Source organism: Antedon mediterranea, chromosome 4 (genome assembly GCF_964355755.1).
Source record: "Antedon mediterranea chromosome 4, ecAntMedi1.1, whole genome shotgun sequence".
In the NCBI taxonomy this organism is placed as follows: domain Eukaryota; kingdom Metazoa; phylum Echinodermata; class Crinoidea; order Comatulida; family Antedonidae; genus Antedon; species Antedon mediterranea.
The window spans coordinates 32,557,245-32,582,357 of NC_092673.1; the positions used below are offsets into that span (position 1 = coordinate 32,557,245).

The 25,113-nt window shown below is 31.0% G+C and overlaps 2 protein-coding genes and 1 long non-coding RNA gene across 3 annotated transcripts in view; 2 read left to right on the plus strand and 1 right to left on the minus strand.

The window, feature by feature from the left end:
• The window catches only part of LOC140047345 (uncharacterized), a 41,874-nt gene that overhangs the window by 783 nt on the left and 15,978 nt on the right, over positions 1–25,113 (plus strand). The gene's annotated exons all lie outside the window — the stretch shown is intronic.
• Positions 1,063–7,752, plus strand: LOC140047344 (barH-like 1 homeobox protein). Its single transcript, XM_072092300.1, has 4 exons — positions 1,063–1,164; positions 1,481–2,026; positions 3,346–3,556; positions 5,542–7,752. The coding sequence occupies exons 2-4, from the start codon at positions 1,591–1,593 to the stop codon at positions 5,798–5,800; spliced, it is 906 nt and encodes a 301-aa protein (XP_071948401.1). The 5' UTR covers positions 1,063–1,164; positions 1,481–1,590; the 3' UTR covers positions 5,801–7,752.
• LOC140047343 (ATP-dependent DNA helicase DDX31-like) overlaps positions 21,341–25,113 on the minus strand; it is a 28,218-nt gene continuing 24,445 nt past the window's right edge. The window contains exon 15 of the mRNA XM_072092299.1: positions 21,341–22,670. Within this exon, the coding sequence (XP_071948400.1) occupies positions 22,526–22,670 (145 nt within the window). The 3' untranslated portion in view covers positions 21,341–22,525. The remainder of the gene's footprint in view (positions 22,671–25,113) is intronic.

A 25,113-nucleotide genomic window follows, 5' to 3' on the forward strand; every position in this document is an offset into this window, starting at 1 on the left:
ACAAAAATCAGTGGTTAAGATACGAACGAATAATAACTTAGAGTTCAATGATTCACAAAATATAGGCTACACGTTAACATTTCAGTACAGAATCTTGAAACAATGGTCATGTGCATCGAATTGTTCTTTTTGTATTATTTGTATTTAAATTTCAATAACTATTTTATGCCTAGAAACAACGAGAAAGCTATCAAACAGATGTAACTTTGTTAACAACCTTAATTTCATTTTTTCTTTTGTCGTGTTATTATTTGTTTAGGAGAGCCAGAATAAAATGTCAAAAAAAATACCGTTTATTATAGCAATATTATTTACAATTGCAAGTTATCGACAGATGTTTTGATTGAATAAAAGTTTTATATTATTTAACTAGTTTTAATTGTCGCGTCTTATAGGCCTATACTGTCCATGTTAAGAAAACCTTAACAAAAACGTCTTCGTTTTATTATTGACTGTGAGGAAATATAAATTGTATCTAGTTTGTTCGACGGTGATAATTTCTGTTAATAAACTTTATAACTCATTAACCGATAGTTAATTTCAAATTATCAAGAATACAAAATTGCTGGAACGTGATGATAGCTGATAAGCGTAAATTATTATACGAGGTACGTGTGAATGGAACGCGCATGTTCCTGCGTTTGTTTATTTGTTTGTTCGTGTCTGCCACGAGGCCAAGACAAAAGCGGCTTTGTTGTACTGAAGCATCTGATATAATTTCATTGCAATTGCCTTTTGAATAGCACTTCGCCTCTATCATTTGTCAATTTGTTCGGTTTATTGAATTTTAAGCCTTTTGTCAACACAAAAACGATGTTCTTGATAAAAGAGCATTGAAGCGTGACAGTGACCAATCAGCGCCTGGTGTAAAACTCATTAAGCGTGCATTTCGCTTGCTCTCATTCGCTGTTGTCTGTATACCACGTGTTCAGAATTACTCAAACTTAGGTGGTTCGAACCAATGGATAGTCACTCGATTCTATAGATTTAACAATGCTTTTCAATCTATTGGTTTACCTCTAAAACACAGTGAAACACTCTTCAACATCACAAAGTGTGCAACGTTTGTTGAGACACCACTTGTTTTCTCTTCAAAACTCAAAAGCCGGTTATTATCACTCAAGACAGTGCAAACTAAAGTATATTCGTTTCAGGTTTATTTAGGTAAGATTAAAGACAATTCTAATACTATTAATAACCAAATTAACAATATTTATATTTTCTTTAACCAGTAATAATTGTTTAATTAGTAATGTTTTAAAAATATTTAGCTGTAACGTAATGTTTTAATTTTGTTTAAACAAAAATTGTTAAAGACATTCGTTTGTAAAATAACTTTTGCAAATATGTGGAGTTGATGTTTTCAATTTTTTTTAAAGTAAAAGTGATTAGAACTTGTGAGTCATCTGACACCTACGTTTTATTCAGGTAATGAAGCAAAACGGTTCCATTAATGATATTTTTTTCTCTTTACTCACAGCGTTTGTTAACGGACCGACATCGAGTAACATCAGTTTTTACTCGCGGTTGATGACGGATCATAACACTACTAGGACACAAAATATCAAGTAATCGTTATACATATTCAGCATGAAGCCTTTAATATCAGACAGCCCAAGGGTTGAGGAAGTCACTACAGAAAGAGATCAAAACATGAACGTACCCGAGGACAGTGTTCAAATTGATGTTGAAAAATGTTCACATCACAATAAACAATCAACAATTATTGAAGAAAAAGTGGAAAACAGAGTACAGCCATCGAGTCCTGCAGAACCACAAAAAGCAACTACACAAGTTTCCTCATTCCTTATTAGAGACATTTTGGGTGATGTTGAACGAAAACGTGAAGTAAATAGGGACTTATTCGTATCAAAAAACTCATCATTTGTAAAACACTGTAAAGACATTGGTAACGAAACTGAAGACGCTCATGTAAGGTGTACGAAGCGACGGTATTCAGATATGGAAGACGACGAGGATGATGAGGGCGAGGACGACAGCGAAGACGATGATTCCGACTCAGGAGGTAGGCCTAACATTAATTTCATTCAATCATCTTGATAATCTAAGTGTTAATTAGCATTTAAAATGTATAACTATATTTTAACAGTATAGGCCTACACATATTTGGTTTTGTCTATTTTTTTAAAAAGGAATTTGATAAATTAAAATGTAATTTAGTTTTATTTAAAATGATATAATGATAGCAGTAGGCATCCATATAATTCTTTTAATAATAAGCTTTAAGATAGTGTAACAAGATATAACTATTCTTTAATATTGTTCTTTAGGCCTGTATTTAACATTGGAGAGATATAACAAGGGTTTTCACTTAAGCGCGCGCGGCATAGACATATATTAAATGCAACATTTAAATTGAAATTTGGCAATACAATTACGTTATGCATCTAAATTAAAATAATTATTTAATTGCTGTATAAATTTAATGTTTAACAAGAGTAGTGTTTGCTGTTACTAGTTTACAACAGGTTAACTAAACAAAACTTACCATATGTCATCAAACTTAATCTTTAAAACATAATTATTGTAATTAATTGATGAAAACGAAAGCTACACATTTTGATGTATTTTGTTTTGTTTCGTAATTTAAATATTTTTATTTCAATACAGTGCTGCAAACAAAATAATATAAAACATGTTGTCATGTTGCCAGATGTTAAAACATCATAATAATTTGTTTAAATAAAATAAAACATATTAGCATTTAATTGCTTTAGTATATTATTCGTTCGCAAAATAATTAAATGTATTAATGTAAATTCGTTATTCGTTAATACGGCATAGTGTATCTTATACGTTGTAATGTCGTACAGGCTTAACTTGTTCGAACCGCCGCATGTGTAAAGTACCGTACAGTTAGAGCGCGTAAGTCGTGATGAGCTTAGCACTGCTTCGGGGGTAACACGGCTGCAACAACATCGTATGCCTCATTTTTTATAGTCTGTTTATTTTCTTTGGACAGGATAAAAAATAATAAAAGCATTGTTCATATCTAATTAAGTTTTAAGAATATTATTATATACTTAATTCACACCTGAATAATTAGACTTTAATTGTGACTTTTAAACACTTTAAATGTGTGGATTGTGAACGCCTACAATTGATATAATGTGGGGAGATTAAGTGTTTTTATAACAGCCTATAAATACAACAAATAAAATAATATGTGCCAAAAATGATCAATAACTTGTTCTTATAAGAAAATGTTAGAATTATCACTCGCTTAATCTAATTCAAGGGCACACGGTAATTTAAGTTATTATACTAACTTTATAGTTATTTATTTTAAGAAAATTAACTGAATTTATTTCACTTTATTAATAGTTAAAGATAACGAAATTTCATCAAGCGACGGAACATCATCAAAATCGAAGAAACCACGCAAAGCCCGAACAGCTTTCACAGACCACCAACTCAACACACTTGAACGCAGCTTTGAACGGCAGAAATACCTGTCGGTACAGGATCGAATGGAACTAGCAGCAAGCCTGGGCCTAACTGATACACAAGTTAAAACGTGGTATCAAAATAGAAGGTAATTTAATTGTTTTTGTTTGTTTGATTAGTAGTTCTCTAGGCCTAATTAATATTGAATCTAATCTGTTTCGTTTGAATTTGAACAAAATAGGATACCCAGGATAATTTTTAATTATATTTTAATTAATACCAGCCTCAGTTATATGTACAGTCAACATATATAGGCCTAACTAAGCAAACATTTTCCTATCCCTAATCTAATTTTTTGTAATGAAAATGTTTCTTGAAACGTATTAACATGAATGAAAAAATATGTTTAATCATTATGCATTCTAACAATGATAATATTTTCCTACACTTGTTCAGTCCAATAATTATTTCGTTAAGATGGTACAATGAATTTTTTTTTCTAAAATCGTCACCGCGTTACACAGTTTGATACGCGCGCGTTCAAAGTTTGATAATAAATTAACGCGCGCGACCAATTTGTATCTCTTCTGTTTTCAAAATTACGATGTAAAAAATTCTCACCTAAAAATTGTGTTATTCTTGTAAAATACTTCAACAAAAATTGAAGGTTCTAAAATAGCATGAACAAACATTAACATGGGCTATCATAAATGTAACTCTATATTATGCAAACGGTTGAAAAGCAATAAGCTCAAATATGAACAGTATCATGAAGTATTTTACGTCCAACCCTTGTAAAAATATACCACACGTTATTCCCCTGCGAGTTCAGACATATTAGTTGTAATAAAAGTTCTATAGACGCGAACAAATTGCCTTGGGAAAACAAATTGGTATCGTTTCCGATGTTAAACCGTAAGTTTAATAGTACTCATACCTGTACACGTAAACAAAATATCGTTATATTTTTATTGGCCTCGAACAAATAGATATTATAGGCTGTACTGTTTATTTAGACCTAAGTTTGGGTTTAAAGTATTTATCGCTCTATTATGGACTAAATGTTTCCAATAGATCCCTTGCGACCTGTAAATCCCATATATTCTCAGTGAAAAATGATACACACCAACAAGCCTAGAGACATGTACAACTTGAGTAAATCCTTCAACAATAGGTAGTAAATCGTACCTTTAGAATGAGCAAAATGTTTCTTTTCTTCTTTAGTTCCCTGAAGCAAATTATAGTGTTCACAGGTGTTACACTATAAACAGGGCGGCTTAGTTATAACAAGTTTTATACAAGGAATAACTGAGTACATATAAAGTAGAATTTTATATTGTAAATAAGTCAAAACACAGAATATACACTACAAAAACACATTGCCAAAATGGAAAATTATTACAGTCGTGTACATAATCAAATATATATAATTTGTCCATATTTTTCAAGGGGATAGGTAGGCCTACAGTGGAGGAGACATATACCATAACGTAAACCATTTTAATAAAAAAAACACATTAACATTTTGAATTTTATTACACGGAAATGTTATAAACATTGTCTAGGCCGATACGTTTGTAAATGTGAATCCACTCTCAACACGCTTGGATTGTCTCGCAATAATACAGTATTGTAGTACTTAATGGTCACAGTAATTATATTAATAATCTTAAAGTAATCCTTAATTCGTTATGACCTAAAGCAGCACACTGGATATCAGTTATATCGACAAACACAGAAGATAAATAATGAGGTGTTAAAAGGAATAATGATAAAGATAGTGTCATGAATGACAAATCATTATCTATCGCCACGAACATCTTATACATAAACTGAGTGATTGAATTTAGAATTAGAAGCGAGTTAAAGTTCAAACTTCTCAGAGAGATAATCGCGATTGGTATTGTTTAGTTATTAAATCAATACATTTGATTATAATATTGAGTATACGACGAACGATTTACGCGCGCGTACAAAATGTGTACTGCTATTATCAGCGTTTGTACGCGCGCGTATATTTCGTTGTGGGGTCAACGAATTTTGATGTAAACTTTAAGACGACAGTAGGTCAAATTATTCGTGTTTAAATTTGTCACCATAAATTTTAACAAATGTTGCTATTTATTCTTGCAGGACAAAATGGAAACGACAAACACAAGTCGGTCTCGAACTTCTAGCAGAAGCCGGTAACTACTCGTCAATGCACCGTCTGTTTGCACCACCATTCTACTACCACCCAACGCAAGGCATCATCTCAAACATGGACGGCTTATACAGCATCCATCACGGACAGAGACCAGTTTTTCCCAGAGTATTCTTACACGGACTACAACAACACGTTAACCACCTACCACTAACACCGAAAGCAATCCACCCGCACTCATCTCATTAGAGACAGTCTAAATAGTTTTTAACTTTTTTTAAAATTTATTATTTGAATTAAAATTGGCTTTTATAAACGTTTAAATTCCAATTTAAAATACCACGAACGCGTTTCCACCATGTATTGTTGCATATTGAAATAATTGTGTTGCGTTGAGCAGCACATTCCATAAAGTGCTGCTAAAACACATCCGCGGCGTGCCATACACGTCAGCATTTATTGTACATGCGCTCGACGCAACACGCGTAAATCAAACAGTGTGCAACAAACTTAATTTGATATATAAATAAGATAATTTTTTTCCTAATTACTAGTGTCCAGTTGATTACTATTCGATTATAAGCTTTAGTTTAATTTGTTTTAGGTATCTACAACCGTTTGAATCCTAGCTTACTAATTACTCAATGGCAATCTGATCTTGGCTAATTTAAGTAGCTGTGAAGTTAACGTGATCGAAATTATAAATAAGATTCGAGTTGATTGATGAAGAGTGTCTTGATGACGATAATGATGTATTGATCATTCGAAGAGACAAAAATAGACGCGCGCGTACAAAAACTGTATCAATTTCCTCAGCATTTGTACGCGCATGTCAAATTGTGTGTCAACAAACTTAATTTTGAACTGGGACCTAACGAAAGTAGAGTTATCTACTAAACATTTTCACAAACTTTCAGAAAAATAGTCCTCTAAAAATAATTAATAATTATAAATAGGTTATTTATGTTTCATATTGTTTATAATATTGTATATCAATGACCTATCAATAGCACATCAATGTAAAGGTCACGTGAACATTCATGCGTATCATTTACATATTTATGTCACAAGTATTATAATTAATTTATCTTGTTTTATTTTATTTTGCTTCAGCCGTTCGCTGAATTAAATCAAAGCCTGAAATATTTTGTTTGTAAAAAGTGTACAGATAGAAATTACGTAAATCATTCCTTGGGATATTTTTCCAATAGAACACAGAGTTTAAAGTTCAGATTTCAGAGTTAAAATTTACTGATATCAAGTTAAAAAATTATTTTGGCAATACTCAAAATGTCAAGACTTGTTAGCGTACGTTCCCATTACAACTTTTAACACATTCTGTACCTACTCGATGTAAACGCGTTAAAATGAATATAGTGTGAACACACGTTAATAAAACTTTTTAACAATATTGGGTATTTAACATAGGCAAACATTTTAAACGGATTTAAATTTGTTAATCAGGTCGTTTCAGTCGATAAATATGCATAACCTATATTTTTAATCTGCTATATTCACCATATTTTCAATTTCGAATTTCTGTAAATTACCTAAAACTGGGTGTCTATCGTTTCGATGACCCGGATTGCGTTAAATACCGTCCCAGTTACATAAGTTGAATACAACTTTAACCATCTAAAAACAATTAACTGTTAGTAAAGAATTCACTATATTTAAATTCTAATTCAATTCGGATCGATTTTAGCAACTCTCGATGCGAAATTAATATGAATAAATACATAGTGTTTATTAGACACTGTAATATGGGTGTTAAAATCATCTTTATAATTGACTGGGCGAACTGAGTCGAATACATTAGTTCATCTTTAAAAAATGCAAACATCGACCACTTTTATGATTAGAGATTTGATATGTTGCAATATATTTAAAAATATATCATTTTATTTTAACCAAAATAGTGACAAACTATATTAATTTCAACTAAATAAGTGTTGTAAGGAACAAACATGTTTGTCAACACAATGAATAGAAACAATTGCAGTATTGTATCACTCTTGATTTGAACTCTGATGTTATATATAAATAGTATATGTGTCCTTGTTATATAGCGTGTAAATATATTATGAATTATTATTATTATAAACGCGAAAGATTATTTGTTTTTATAGAATTGTTTTTGTCGTTAATTGATGGTGATAATGTTTAATTATTTATAAAATATTTCACAGATTTTAATAAAACATTATCAAACAAATTATAAAAGTATTGTCCGTTTCTTTTTAATGTATTAACGCCTCAGAAACCGAAGTTGGGGTGAGTGAATGAGACATAGTGTGGCAAACAGATACATAGGCGATAGGATTAAATAGCATTTATCCATGGGTACACGAGCCACGTGTGCGGACAACATAAACTGTGAACGGGGTGAGATGCAGTAGTACATGGGTCACGTAGTGTGGACAGTGGTTTAATATATAATATAGAAACTTTGAAGGAAGTGAGATGCAGCATGCGTCATGTAGTGTGGACAGTGGTTTAATATATAACATAAACTGTGAACGGGGTGAGATCCAGTACATGAGCCACCATAGTGGGGACAATAATATACAGAAACTGAAGGGAGTGAGACCCAGTAAATTAGTCACGTAGTGTGGACAGTGGTTTAATATACAGGCAATAAAGGGGGAAGATCCGGTACATGAGTCACGTACGTGTGGACAATGGTTTAGTATACAGAAACTGAAGGGAGTGAGATCCAGTAAATCAGTCACGTAGTGTGGACAGTGGTTTAATATACAGAAAATAAAAGGGGGAAGATCCGGTACATAAGCCACGTACGTTTAGACAATGTACAGAAAAAAGGCTGCGAGCATGTTTGTGGACAAGTAAAGCAATAGGAAGAAGAGATACCAAATGTCACAATTGAATTTTATAAGAAAATAATATTGAAGTTTCACCAAGCCTCAAGTCAAATGGTTGTAGCAACGAAGAGGGCGTTATTTAACTTAATTTGAACAGAACGCCTTTGTTAGCCTAGAACATAGAAAAACCGCAGATTTGCACGGAGTGCATTGCCGAGTTTAAATGTTTAAACAATTGTTTTGAATCTAAATAAAAAAATATCCACAGAAAAGACATTACTAAAATTAATAATATTATAAAGTACTGTAATTCCTATAAATGGCATCTAACAAAACAACATTTTAGTAATAAGTAAAGAATAACAGAAGACTAAAGGAAGGCGGGTCAAACTATATCGATTTCGACAAAAATGACGAGAAAAATCAGTAACAGTTTCGTTTTACAAGTTGCTAAATAAAAGATGAAATTGCAACATCCATTATGACACCAAACTGTCTCAATGTTGACGCGCGCGTACTAAATGTGTCATCAGTATTTGAACGCACATGTTAAATGCTAATAAGTCCTTTTTGGATACAAAAAGTAGACGCGCGCGTACCACAATCACACTGTTGTTATCAACACTATGGAATTTTTCTCTGCAATGTGACTTGTTTGTCGTTAAAACTACGAAATATTCTTTCAGTAGGCCTAATAATAACCAATCATGAGGCGGCCCTGTGGGATAGCGAAATATTGCTGCCTACACAGCTCATGTTTCTTACACTGATATCACACTATCATCAATATTATTCAGAATTCGGAATAGTATCACAGCACATTAATAAGAAATGACCACTGATATAAAACGTATGATACTAATGCGACAAAAAACAATACACGCGGCAGATTGTACACGAATGTTAAGATAGGCTTTTATTTTTTAGGCCTAGCTATATATAACATTTTATTTTTGATACATAAAAACAGACATTTTGTATAAAAATGTATACTTGTAATCACTTAATACAGACTATTGTTTTGTGACAGCAATGTCGCGTGAACTATCTTACAGAATGTTTGGGTTTTGTTTATGAAGAAATGACCAGCGGGATAAACTTGATACTAATATGATGATGATGAATATGATGATACTAATAATGCGACAGAATACTCATGTATACGAATGTTAAGCTAAACTAGTTTGACAAAAAAGTGTGATGTGCCCAAATATGGTAGTGACATCATCATGTCCATTTTTGTCACATAAAGTTTGATAGTGTAGACAAAGCTTTAGAAAATAGGCTTTTATTTTATGTACATTTTGTATAACAAACAATGTATACTGTTTTTATACAGTAAAAAGTGTCACCTGAACTATCTTTAAACTGAATGTTTTTTTTAAATCCACTCGATAAGGTCTACTGGTATTTCAATTTAATATTATTATTAATATTATTATTTCAATTTTAATTATTTTGTTGTTTTCAAAAAACTTTTTACTTAATGATGGATACTGCTTTTACTGCATAGCGCGCGCTAAACACATGTTTAATTACCCATAATTTAACAAATATTTTATATAATAAGAAAATTCCACATAAATTATATTTCATAAATTCATGTGAACATGGCATAATAGCCTATTTAATTATTATAATACACGGTTTCAAAAAAACGCTTTGCCCTATAATGAATTACGTTAGAAACTTGTTAATTGTAAAAAGTATAGTGTAAATTGAGAAGTTGAACAAGAAAATTTCAGATTAAAAGTCAAGTCAAAATTAACGTTTATTTCTCTTTAAGTTAACAATAATAAATTACAATAATTTGATTAAACTAAGAGGGGCAAAATGACAAAAAAGTAAAGCTTGTCAGAGGCAGTCTGAAACTGAAAAAGAAGTTCATTGAAAGTTGGTATGGAGTAAAAACAAAACAGTATTGTATTTGCAACGTCATCAGTTTATTTAGTTAGGTAGAAGATACCAAAATATTTTAATATGAATGACAAAAATACTTATACATTATTTATAAAAGAAACGTTTTTTGTTGTTGATGTTAATAAAAGTATTACAACGATAATGAAAAACACATAATTAGAAACTAATTCCTTCATCATGATATTCTAATCTTACAAATATACTACAAAACTGGACAGGTTTTAGATTGCGCGGACTGAATAAACTCGACATGCATATAATGTTCATGTAATTAATAATTCACGGATAACTATCCGCATTGTTGATTAATTTAGCGAGGTAGCTTTGCAGTCGTGTTACACTAACACCTTTAAGGCATCCAACTGCAATATGATCATTTTCTGTGATGAATCGACTGATCACTGTTGTTAATTCCAATTGTTTCTTAGCCGACGTGTTGTGTCAAATTACAGGCGATATCAAACGCGCGCCTTTTGATCCGTGTGAGCTCGTTCACACTGCGGTTATTTACGCGTTTCAGTTGACCAATAAAACTTCGAGCTTGTTCACATTAGCGGCTTACATGATTGCGTCATCAAGCTGTGTCTACGCATTTACGTCAATCATTGCTAAGCTTTTCGCTGGTGCACAACGTTCACACTAAAGTAGAGTTGTCATGTTTACGTTGTCAAACACTAAAGCAGTGTTTCCATCTTGGCGAAAATTGCGTTCCAAACAAACGACGATACGTTGAATGAATATTACGTAAAGAGTATACACCATTAGATACACGCGTACACCAAACATTATACATTCGTACATCCTTTTTTGCACGCGCGCGTCGGCTTTAGTTTCCGCGCGAATGACTTAACCTTGTTCATCGCAGTATTCTGTATAAAATGAGAGCATTCATATCATATAATTAAAATCGCATTACCGATTATATTATTATGAAGTAGTTTTGTCAAGTTTTTCTAGTCGGCTTCGGATAAAAACCGTGTTGAGCCGACCCGCGCAGCTGTCAGGCCGTATCACTTTCTTTGGCGAACAAGTCAAACGATACATTATTATGTGATATAAATTTACTAATGTGTCTAGAAAATTACACAATAATCTATAATAGTAGTCGACTGTTTCTTCTTAAATCTTAATGTCATTTTGTTGGTAAACGCAATATCATATGTTTTCTTGTATTATTTTGAATATCAATACACTGCACTTGATAAAATACAGTCAAAATGTATATATTTCTATATATTAGACCCAAACTTTACTGAAAAATTAAACAGAGGGAAGAAACACTACACTAACAAGCGACAATATTGAGAGTGAAAACTAATTTTCGAACAAGAGATTCGAACTTAAAAATTGTCACTAACCGAGAATCGAACTAAAATGTTCCTTACAACCGAGACTGAGAATCAAATTCCACTTGTCACTACCGAGATTCGAACTCAAATTGTTACACCAAGACTCGAACGAAACGTGTCACAACCGAGAATCGAACTAATTGTCACTAAACGAGACTTAACCTCAAATTGTCCCTAAATGAGATCCGAACTAAAGTTGTTACTAACTGAGATACGACAAACTCAGATTTTCAAAAACTGTTTTTGATAACAAACTTTTTTGTCAAACTAGTTTGATAGTGTAAACATAGCTTAACATTCGTTATAATTTTCTCGCGGATCACATGTGCGCAAGCCCCACTGAAACCAGGTGTGAGACCTTTTCGACATATTTTAATTCCTCCTTTTTCTTCTGGCACTGCTCATGGACCCCCATAGGCTCTAAGGCCCCTGAGTTAGCCAGCGAGCGTTCATAGCCGTTAAGCCACTGCCCAACCCTCCTAAATAGGGATGTCGACCCCACTAACAAAAGCTAGTAGTATAGTTTGCTTATTGTGCTAAACAAATATCGCTCCATTACAACAAAGACGTTTATTACCCAACGTTATCTTATTCATTTATGTGCGATGCGGCGCCGATTATTTTGAATACATAATTAAATTTCTAATTATATTATGCCATTTATTCTAATAATCAATAACATGAATACCATCTCTTATTGTCTCTACTTATAAAAATTAATAAGAAACCGTTACATAATTACAAAGTGTAAATTGATATTAATGTCTACGTTGTATAAACATTAAGTAGCGTTAATATGGACTTAAGAGTTTTAATTTACAGTCTTTTGAACAACATACTTAATTCATTTGCACGTTCTTAACCAGTCAGCGTATCTGTTAAATCGTTACAACAGACCTTCAGATAATAATTTTATTGTGATGTATGATATTGTTTAGCAATAAGAATTTGTAATAGACGTTCTAAGAATCTAAACACAGCTATCAATTATGCAATAATTCCCGTTAGCGTGTTCGATATAAAGAATAAAACGTTCATAAAATAGACTATAAAACCCCTCTATTGTTTTCCTCGTAACATTTATGTTTACTTATATAATTACATATACATATTTATAAGTATTGTATATAATATGCAATATTAGTTCGCATGCTGCTGTAGATGAATAATACATACAAGAATACACAATAGACAAATTTATTGAAAAACACGAACATAAAAAAGACAATTTTTATTTTGAATTCTTTTTTTTTCTGATAAAAGTTGATAATTATTGTTGTCTTTAAATTTAATTTTTAAAAGTTTAAAAATCTCTCAAGATTGTTTTGTACAATCTGACCAGACTCGTATGTAAAAACTAGAAAATTAATAATAGATTAGTATATCGACAACCTACCGACCGACAGATTAATTTATTTATCCATTCAATTAACAACATTATCTATTATAAAAATCGTTAATCTACGCTCACGTACAAATATCATTATTTAAATCAACATTTGAAAACGCGCGTACAAATGAATTATCAACCCAATTTGAACGCGCGCGTAAAATGTCTGGCTATGAGCCTACATTTCTGAATGACAAGAATTTAATACATCATGCATTATAAATATTACCTACCTAAGAAGTCGACCTAGTTTGCACTTAATTTCATAATTATTAGAATATGATTACCATAATACACCCATATAAATGACATGACGAATAATCTATTAATATGATTTGTCATCATTTAATATTAATGTTTTGTAAAGTAGCGAATGTGAAGATCACATCACAAAGTTGAAACCACAGAATGCTTTTTAAAATGCAAAAAGAATAGGAGTTACTATGATATACAGGATCATGCAAAACAGGTGCTACATCTATTACCTGATATGTTTTTATCCTGTATAAATATGTTTTAAATTAAAAAAATAAATAAATATCAATCAATGGAATTTAACAGAAATGATAACAGCATAAAAGGAACAAAAGTTGCAGTTCTTGCTGTACCGGAAATTGATTTGAAAAAAACAAACAAAAAACACCCCACAACAAATGAAAACTGGAAAAGAAAATTACTATTTTGTTTCACTATTAAAATTAAATTGTCTTTTTAACAATACGATTAAGTTTTGTTTGTATTTAAGATGTCTCCCAAAAACATGAACAAAATGAAGATTATGCCTAATTAAATCAGCCTTTGCATAGGTTATTTTGTAGTTTTAATGAAGTTAATCACTTCCTTAGCAAAAATTATGTTTTTATTCATAAAATAACATAATAAATTGTTAACTTCAACCAAAAATCCATTGGCTGGCAGCCAATTTTTTGCTTTAAATTACAGTTTTTTCAGGTAAATAAATTTTGTTTAGATCCAATTTTTGGTCAAAGTAGATAACTATTATGGGACATTAAAATAGCATATTCAACAGAAAGAATTGTACAAATTATTTTTCATCTTTAACTTAAAAATCGAAGCGAAGAAAAAAATGTATTTGTTCATTTTATCCATTAGGCCTACAATTTACGATCTATTTTTATCTTTTCGATATAATCTATAACATTTGGTAATAATACTTTTTGAAATATGTCGGTAAAACAATCTTGTTCATCCAACCATTTATAGAATGTACAAAAGAAAGTATCATTTTAAATTCTTATAAACTTAATATTCTCAACACGCGGCTCTTTTGTGTCTAATTATAACCCTTTAATTTGACACCGTTCTTATTTTTGGGCGCCACTTGCGCGTGCGGTAAGGTTTCAAATTACCGATAAAATAGTGTAATAAATACAGTAATCTTTATGATAAGTGAATGATTAGTTTCACAATCAATATACAAAACGTTAACAAATGAAACACATTTTGACACACCATACATCTGTCGAGATACCATCATCATCAAAATTAATTTTGTCTGTAATAAGATCGCGTTAGAAAGTTGTATCTGATCGATTTGAGACCACCAGTCAATAGCGACATGCGGGTGTGACTTTACACATCAACTACTACCAATTACAAGCTGTTGATCACCGTAATTTGTTACAATATAAAACAATTGTTACCGCTTACAAGAGATGGTAAATAGTCCTTAAGGTGAAGTCTACTACTTGATATGCTAGGCCTAAGCTACTTGAAGACAAGTCAATAATGTATTGATAAATATTTAAGTACTTGTATCGAACGAATCGAAGTTGATACGAGTGCAGTAATAAACAAGTCATTATATCAATACGAAATGACAGAGTGATAACTTGTAAGATTAATTAACGCAAGGCGTCGTTAGCGTATCTGTATTTTTGTACTAGTTTTTTATTAACAATTGTATGAATTATAGCGCGTCGAACAAACACAAATATCAGATCTGTCTACGCGGGAAAACGTCAATATAAAATAAGCGGGAAGCCAACGGAAAAGAGAGTTTAATTTGGTTAAAATGCACGTTTTACGAACACAAGTAGTTTATAGTCTGCGTATTGAACACCTTATCACTGTTAGAAGAGATCCATTTATCTTATATTATGACACGATCGTCTTTGAGTGGGTAATCAATTAATCCTATAAACGTAATAATTATTCTTGTAATAATACGCTCGTCAAAGAAAAGCTGTTTAATTCTCACGACGTGTGTACTTTATAATTTCTTAGCAGCAACTTAAATTTTAATTACATTAACGCCGAAGACGTTAAAATATCATTCAAAAAACGACCAACTCATCAATTGGTGTAAAATAGACTCGGCAACGCAGAGGTGAAGTCAAAGAAGTCTCCCAGTTGGTATATGCTTCGCGTGCGGCGTCTGAGTGTGACATTTTAATTTTGTAGGACTACAATTAATTTATTTTAGCTGCATATCGTTTTTAAAGATAATTTGAAAGCTAATGAATTCGATTAATTTGAAATGTTTCAATGACTGTGTGTGAAAAAAAAATTATCCGAGATTCGAATTAGTTCCCTTTTATGTCATGTAGGCTTCACCATGACGTCACGAACACTGCCTTACTATCACTGCTTAGTATAGGCATAATAATAAAAGTTGCACGACTTTGAATAGGCCTAAGTTTTAATGAAGTTAATAAATTCCGTCTTATGAGAAGACAAAATAAACGGTTAAATTCAACAAAACCCCATTGACTCACAGTAAATCTAACTATTTTATGCTTTCAATAATTTTTTTTCAGGTAAATAATTTGTATCGATCCAATTTTTGGACAACGTGAATAACACTACTATGTGCAGGCATCGAAAAAACATTTTCAACAACAAAAATTTTTTTTTAAGTCATGTTGCGCACCTCTGACGTCAATTCAATTCAATTTTTTGAATTGAATTGAATTGAATTGAATTGAATATCGACGTCTAAGGTTATCGATATCACCGCCTGAGGTTATCGATATCGACGCCTAAGGTTAGCGATATCGACAACTAAGGTTAGCGAATCGCCGCCTGAGGTTATCGATATCGACGAAATGTAAGCGATATCAACACCTAAGGTTTAGCGATTTAGATGTTTATGTTGCGATATCGACGTTTATGTTGCGATATCGACGCCTAAGGTTAGCGATATAGACGCCTAGGTTAGCGATATAGACGCCTAGGATTGGCGATATAGACGCCTAGGATTAGCGATATCGACGCCTAAGGTTAGCGATATCGACGCCTAATGTTAGTTAATGATTGGATGTAAAAGGAAGCGATGGCTTGGTCAGGTACTATGAGAAAATGTGTGGAATCGGCTAAGAAAGGAGAAACGTAAAACTACTAGCTAACAAGCAAACCTAGAAAATAGACAAACTGACAACCTTACTACCAAATACCACATACATCACAAACTCATAAATAGGCAAAACGATATAAATAAAGAAAATAAAAAGTATGGAACGCCTAATTTGGAGTTCAAGGTTTTTAATGATACCGTGTATTAAAAATACAAAGCTAATAATAATATAACGAGTTTGAAGTTGGGTAAAGGTAGTCTACTTCGCGTGACTTGTTTTCAAAGGGCTTAGGCCTACTATCTACGCGTTGCAATCAAACAATAATAATCTATTAATTTCTACAGAATAATATTTATTGCTACATATAATAATACCGTAATAGAACAATTCGTAAAAAGTCAAACAAGACCAAATGTTGATAATAATGGAACGCCTTTTACACGCGCACGTCTACTTCTTGGTGACAACAATGTATTTATTGTGTAATAGATAGCTTGTTGTAGGCCTACAAGGACAAATATTGACATAAAAAAAATTAGACAATCGAAGATATACAAAGTAATGTTTTCTGGTTAATCTGTTGTTTAAGAGAATACTAAATTCTTTCTTTAAAAAAAATATTTTATTATCACAAACAAAACGAAAATTTGCAATAATCTTTTGTAAAACAAATTTATTATCATTTAAAATACAATTTAGAACATAACATGCAAAACAAACGCGAAGATCAAGGATTTCTTTTATTTTACCCAAAATAAAATCCATTAAATGTTTTATTTTTGTTGGGTAATCTATTAACTTTTGTGAACGAATGCAGCCTTGTGAAGTCTTTTACTGAATATTAATTTCGATTGTCATAAAACCGTATTAATTTAGTTAATTAAATATATTGTTTTTATAAAATTATCTCCCGTTTTAAAATTTAGAATCGGGTGTACTGTACAGTGTCATAAACTTTATCTCCAGTGAAATGACAACGTTTGATATATTAAAAAAAAACGATCATTACAATAAAACGCAGTTGGTACAATTTGAGTTGAGTTTAATCTATATATAAATTTACGTAAGGGCAAAATTCGGTAAATCGCGCCTTACTTCTAGAATTTTTACTCGATGGTATATAAAGTTGGTTCGTACTTTCGGTACTGATTTTAACCACCTGATGTAACCCTGTTTACTAATTAAATTAAGTTAGATAATAAGTTATTGACGGTTAAAACGAATTTAGGTTCCAAGATTTGCCCCAAATAGGGGTGTTTTCCGACCGTGGTATACACTGTATAATGGATGTCCGTCTTGAAAAATACCCGCCACAAAAATGCGAGGAGGCTTCGCATTTTCCTATCTCCTCCTACGATAATTGTTTTTAATAGCTGAAAACCGGTTGAACAGCTAGAGTACACCATCATAATGTTGAAGACAGGCCGATTTTCTTTAAAAAATACTATTTTGATAGATTTAATATACGATTATACAAATCTATTGATTTGCGATGAATGGAACATCCCAATCTCTCAGTCTGCCAGAGTTTGGTTTAACACAATACTGTAGGTAAATTTATGAGCCCTTGGTTTAACACATACGGTAGGTAAATATATGGGCCCTTTGAGAATAAACTTGCGAGATTGTGGATAGGCCCTACTGTTAGATATATAAACACATTATTATATACAAATACACTTTATACTGACAGTTCTTTCTCAACGTTTGTATTAATTAATAATTACCAAATATAAACGTCGTAGTGGTGTATCGTGACATGGTACTTTAATATTTCAATCGATTATGACAGTGACAGTTTTAACTAAACTAAATAAAGAATGTTCTCTAATATAATTAGGAATCTCTTGCCATACACGGGGAAAATTAGTGTACAATGAATATTTAAAATAAATAAATAAATAAATAAAATAAAAAAAGTATTAAATCGCAAATGTTTTACTGTATTTAGAGGTATATTATTTATAGGCCTATAAAACATGAAAAAAATATTTCGTTACTGAGTGGATAAAGAATATATTTAAAAATTGTTCCTCTTTGTACCTATCCGCTTTCCCATCCCTCAACCCTAATGTTACATACAAAACACAAATTGGGTTTCTTTAAATGAGTTCAAATCAAAAACTTGGACTCATTTTGTGATAAGTTTCTCCTTCGGAAGTATTTCCCAGGGTGCTAATTTTAGTTGACTACATAAATCATCGTGTCTATTTATTCGTTTCTGTAAACGACAATGTATAGGCCTATAGTCCTGCGGTACGTACATTTGAAATCGCCAGTTTTGTTACGCTGAAATTACTGTGTATTCGAGAACCATCTGTGGGCACGACCTAGATGGTACGCGAGCGAAGCGAGCGTACCATCTAGTTTTAAATAAATTACAATTCCTACAAAAACGTAATAGGCCTACGATTTATTTCATTCCTCCACACGATTGTGAAGTATAAAAGAACTATAGGTGGCAGCAGACACTATTTTCAACTCAAGACAGTATACTGAAAAAGGATATCATGGAGTATAATCGACAAAAACACGGAATTCCACACAAAAATAACAAAATATTTAGGTGTTTAAATTCTTTCATAAACCGAATCAATTAACATTATTTCCAATAAAGAAAATAACAAGAATCTATTGTTATTTGTTTTAAAATTCGTTTAATTTCAATTTACAATATATTAAACGCAAAAAAAAACATGCAGTAAAAAAGCTCACTACACAAGTGTATATAATTAAAAAAACAAGCCACAAGATGATACTAATATAAGGCACCAGACACTATAATTATTATGAATTTCACAAAATTTGATTGGGAATCGATTTAGTTAGTTTGATTGGATGTAAAAAAGGAAGCGATGGCCTAAGAGAAAATTGTTTGGAATCGGCTAAGAATGGGGAAGAAAATTAAAACTACTAGCTAACAAGCAAACCTAGAAAATAGACAAACTGACGAACTTACTACAACATATTAAAAACACAAACTCATAAAACAATATAAATGAATAAAATAAAAAGTATGGAACGCTTAATTTGGATTTCAATGACGACGTACCGTTTAAAAGTACAACGAGTTTGCATGATGATTTTTAAAATTACATACTAGCTGAATGACCAGAGACTATTTGAATTTTAACAAACTTTGATTCGGCATCATCGATTTTCCAAGTGGAGTCACATAACTGGCCTACATACTATAATTCAGGTGTCCAGTTAATAAAGAAAAAACATGTATACAAAATAATATAGGAAATATTATATACGGTATATTAAAATACTTAATATCTAGGCCTAATATAAAAAGGTGAATCCATCTTCTGAATATGGCACATATTACGATTTAATAGGATACTTTAGTGGGTGTTACTCTTCTTCGATGTGTATTTACTAGTAAAAAAGTCCTGTGAGACGCGGCATTTTGCAACCGTTGTAGATGCAATAATTGTTTTTTCGTGGTCACTTTCATTATCAATGTGATACGATTACACACAATAAATAGTAAATGTCAGTGGTATTTCACTGCTTTCATCCTAAGAGAGCTTTTATGATGATTTTTAACTAGGCAGTGTGTCTGCAGCACGCGCCGTTGGGACCTGTGATATAGGTATGATGATCAAGAACACATGATTTATACACAATAAGCGCATCTTCACGAATCCACTTAAGTGTTTAAATTACAAAATCATTTGTAATTAGTATATCCTTCTAATTAGCGACCGTTTTCGGGACAGGGGTTTTATTTTTCGTTAAATCCTAATCCTAAACCTAACCATGATGGTGGTTATACCCAAAATCTCGGGCACATGTTGTTGATGTAAAAGGGTATGCTAAATACACGTATCAAAATGTATTGGATAAATCGTTATTTCAAATCAAAACTCGCATTTATATACAGTAGTTCTTTTAACAATTCTGAAATATAACATTATTCATAACATCAACACATTTATGTAATCGCGTGCGTCGTTTTTAGTATTGTTTCCTTTTCAAATAAAACATTCAAAAGTAATCCTATTTTGTTTTTTTATTTATTTTTTTATATTAAATAGACAACTTTTATGCTTTTATTTCCGAATCAGTATTGGCGCTTTTGTAAATCGGGAATTAAGGTTAAAAAAAAAGTATTTCGTAGTCTTATTTCCTTTTAATTTCAATACACATGATCGTTATATATTTAATTGCGGTATTATTTTTTATCTGTTGTATTAATTTTGTTTAAACTAATTGTGTAATTTACTGTTTCCCTCCTTTGTTTGGTACTAGGACTTCCAAAAGCCATAATAAATATATATTGTTATGCAAGTTTCGAGTTTTTGTTAATTCTATAAGAAAACTGGGGCAATAAATTGCGCGTCTAACTTAATAAGTCTCCACATATTTTGTTATAGCGCATACTACCTTTGTTCTCATTTTTCAAATAATGTATTGTTTTCTTAGCAAACTGGGACATTCGGAATGTATAAATACGTTGACTCCATAAACCTTATCGTTTTTGATATCTCAAGATTCGAGTTAATAACGCTATTAAACTTCTCTCAAAACGACACTCTAGGAGCTATTACAAAACATGTTATTCATTTGCGATATATATTTAATTTCATTGATGATATTCGACACCAAAAGGTAGGTTGGGTACGTCTGTCAGCGAACGCGTCGAGTCCGTGTTTATTTCATCAGTTTCTATATTCTATTGTGTCTCAATTTGTATACGTAGGTGAATAGTCCATACAGCGACACGTAGACATATAAAATACACAGCAGAGACACGATTCTTTCTTGTAAAGCGAACCGAATCACTCTCCGGGAATAATAAGTATGCATTTCTGATAACGTTAAGAAAACCCTACAAAATTACAAATCTTAAAACTACAAAAGAAAAAGTCAAGAAAATATTTGATATTATAAAAGAACTTTTAAAAAAACATTTAATTACAATCGTGTAACAATATGTATTTTTTGTATTAAACTTGTATTTAAAGATATATTGTTCCCCATACAAATATTTTTTTAAAATTTTGTTGTTGAATATGCCATTTTAATGTCACATAGTTATTCACTTTGACAAAAAAAAAATTAAAAACAAATATTTTCCTGTAAAAAACGTATTTAAAAGAAAACAATACCTAAATTGTCTGTCAGGCAATGGTTTTTGGTTAAAATTAACCGTTTCTTTTGTCTTTTAGTATAGGCCTAAGTGAAATAATTATTTTGTCGATTTTTTTTTTTCAACAGAAGTGAATAACTTTATTAAAACTGCAAAATGGCCTATTCAAAATCTGATTAATCTTTATTGTTCATGTTTTTGGGGGACAATACATCTTTAATTAAAAGTGGCTTGTACTATAATGCTAGAAGGCTTCTTTGTGTATAATTAAACTGTTATGTTATTGTTTATACGTATTAGATATTGTTTCAGTTTATTGAGTCACTATTTAATAATATATAATTGCATACAGAAAAGGCGAATTAATTCTGACCTTATCCTGTTTAAGACCTTTTTAGATCTTATATTTTTAATTTGAAATTACCTTTGATGGTGTTTTAATTAATTTATTTAGATTATATTATAAGGTAATACTGGATAATTACACTAATAATCAAGTGATTTGTGACGAGTTATAATGAAAATGCAATTAGTAGAAATATACTTTAAAATGGTAACGTAATCGTTGAAGAGTCTACGAACATTTTTCTTATTATTATTCTCTGTTACAATATTGCATGTTGTATCAAACTTAAGAGTTAAAGTTCTGTTGTATCTTTTTTGATTAAAATACAAAATCTAATTTAAAATATAAATCGCCTTTTTACTGTCAAATTTAGAAGTGTTATTCTCAGTTTTAAACATATCTGTATCCTCCATGTGGCAATGTTTGAAATATCTGATATTATTCATATTGTTAGCCATCTTATAGAATTCTATGTACATCCTTCAGTTTCAACCACCTGGCCTGCAACCACTTGGCCTGCCACATTGCCTTTGCAGCTCCTGCCATTCGGCCGGTTACAGCCCAACATACATTCTGCAACCAAACCTGCAACTCTCAGTTTATTTGTAATGCTGTATTTGGTCAGAATATGTTTCAAAATTCAAACACACTCAAATACCAAATACAGTAACATCAGTCACAATTTCATTTGTGTTTTCTCAATTTCTCAACAATGTTTTTGGAGCAAGTTCAGGGAATCTTCTTTTTACGCATTTTCCTTCTTTTAGTCATTTTACCCCGTTTCTCCGCAACAACGGAAGACAAATCAGTAATTCCACTCGCATGTTCCGAAACTAGCATTTGTCTTATGTTCATCTTCATGTAGTTAGATGGTCTAGAATTTGTATCAAAGCAATAACACATGTTTAATAAGGAAGAATGTAATCATTGTAAACAATCATTTCATGCTCTAAATGAATTTTTATTCGTTTTAAAAATATATGTATGTAACATATGTTAATGCTCATTTCAATCCTTTAAAAACATGCAAAAATGTAATATTTATTGCTGAAACAAACATCAACTTGCACAATATACAACATTTCATTTACACTTAAAGCTTGGCGAATGAATGCTAATGAATTGATAAAACGATATATATTATTAGGGTGAAGTGGGGGAGGGAAGACTGGGGAACAGACAAGGTATATTTAAATGCACAACATTATATGATTGTTTAAAACAATGAAGGATTCTTTAGCTCTGTCTACACTATCAAACTTTATGTGATGTCCCCATATATGAACTTGATGTCATATCACTACCATATTTAGGCATATCACTACCATATTTAGGCATATCACCACAATATTTTGGCATTTTTTTTGTCAAACTAAGTGAACATAAAATACCAGATAAAATGTGCATTATTATTATTTACAGCCATGTCGATGTTTTATATATTTTATCTTGTGAGAGGTTTAAAACATGACAAATTAATAAAAGAGTAGGAGAAATTTGAATATCACTATAATGTGTCAAATATATTGGATGCGGAGCAATCCGATAATGGTAAAAGATGTAATAATCATATCAAAGAACTAAATGGACTGTTTGGTCATCTTACGAGGACGGATGACAGATGGAAAGGACTACAACAATAGAATGGCACTATGGCTAGATGAAGAGATAGAGAATGGAAAGACAAGATAGAAAACCAGCATAGACAAGAAACACCAAAGATGGCAGGATTTGGGAGAGGCTTTGCTATAAATAGGAGTGGGATGATATATTTTATAATTTCATTAAGTTAAATATGTTTTTCTTTATTTGAAATAAAATGAATAAATGAAAATACTTCAATACTTAAAGTAAATGTTATTTTTATGGTTTTTTTAAAAAGAAATCAAGAGACATTTAAAAAATAAATAAATCTCAGTTATCTTTAAATAATGTGTTTTGAAATTGTGAGTATACAATAGTAAAAAATGAATTGGGTAATATTTTACTCTTCAAACAACCTAGTATAATTAAAGCTAATTTAATTCAGTATATGAAATAAATGTTCCCACTTATTTATTGAGTATACAACAGGCAAAATGAATTTCATTTCTAAATTCAAACAACAACCTAATAAAATTAAAGCCAATTTATTTCAGAAGACATTTAAAAAGTAAATTTTCCCAGTAAGTTTAAAATAAATTTTATATTTAGTAATTTCATAAATATACAAAGCCTATTCAAATAACCCATTACATTATAAAAGCCAATTTATGACCAAAAAAAGAAAGAAAATTGGACAGAATGATCAACAAGTTTCATGTACTGAAATAATATGGTTTAAATTGCATTACGTATGAAAATAAATTGAGTTAATAGCTTGATGATGTTCACTATTCATTAACCACTACTTTGGATATGCCTTTAGGACGTAGTACAGGTTATACACACAATCCAATTAGATTTTCTAATACATCTAATTGGATAAAATACTTTAAAAAATAGACTAAGGGTTTATAATTATACTAACAAATTGTAACACAGATAATGAACAAAAAAACAATTTAAAAATATTGCAATTTCCAGGAGATGTGATAAGCATTCTAGTTTTGAATTAGATGTAAAAACTATCAAAGAGTTGAAATATTAAGTGAGCAAATTAGGTAAGATTATACAAAAATAAATTGAGTTTTTAAAGTTAAGAATTAGTTAGTTAAACTCATTAAAAGATATTAGATTATTTGACAATCAACCAATCATACAGCCTGTGGATTTTGCATGTCGACTAACTTCTTTTTACTTCATATTGAAAGAGATTATTTAGAGGGTTAGGTTTAGTTATATTTAGTTAGGCAATGTTTCATGTATTTTTCAGAGAAAATCTTTGGGAAAAAAAAATTATGCGACCAGAACATGATTTTAACCCAATATAACGGATAACTACCAATTAGCACTGGATGCATTTCAATAGTGAATAAAAACATCCATAACATGATTATAATTACACCGAGTTGTAAACTCATCGAGTTTGTTGAACAATATCCAAGCATGTTGATATAATAAAAATAATTAAAATGCCAAGTGATAAATTCAAAAGTATGTTGTATTATTAGCCTACTAATTATTATATTTGATGATAAGTACATCAGTTGTGAGGTTATCAAACAATAATATACCTCTCCTTTATCATGCTTTTAATCTAAAGTATATAATGGCTAATATATCATTACCAAGATACCACTCACTTGCACAATTAAGATTAGGTTGTGAAAATTGAGTCTATTAAGAGACGATGTGGTATATTAGATTGATAGATAGGCTTAAAATCTATTATTACT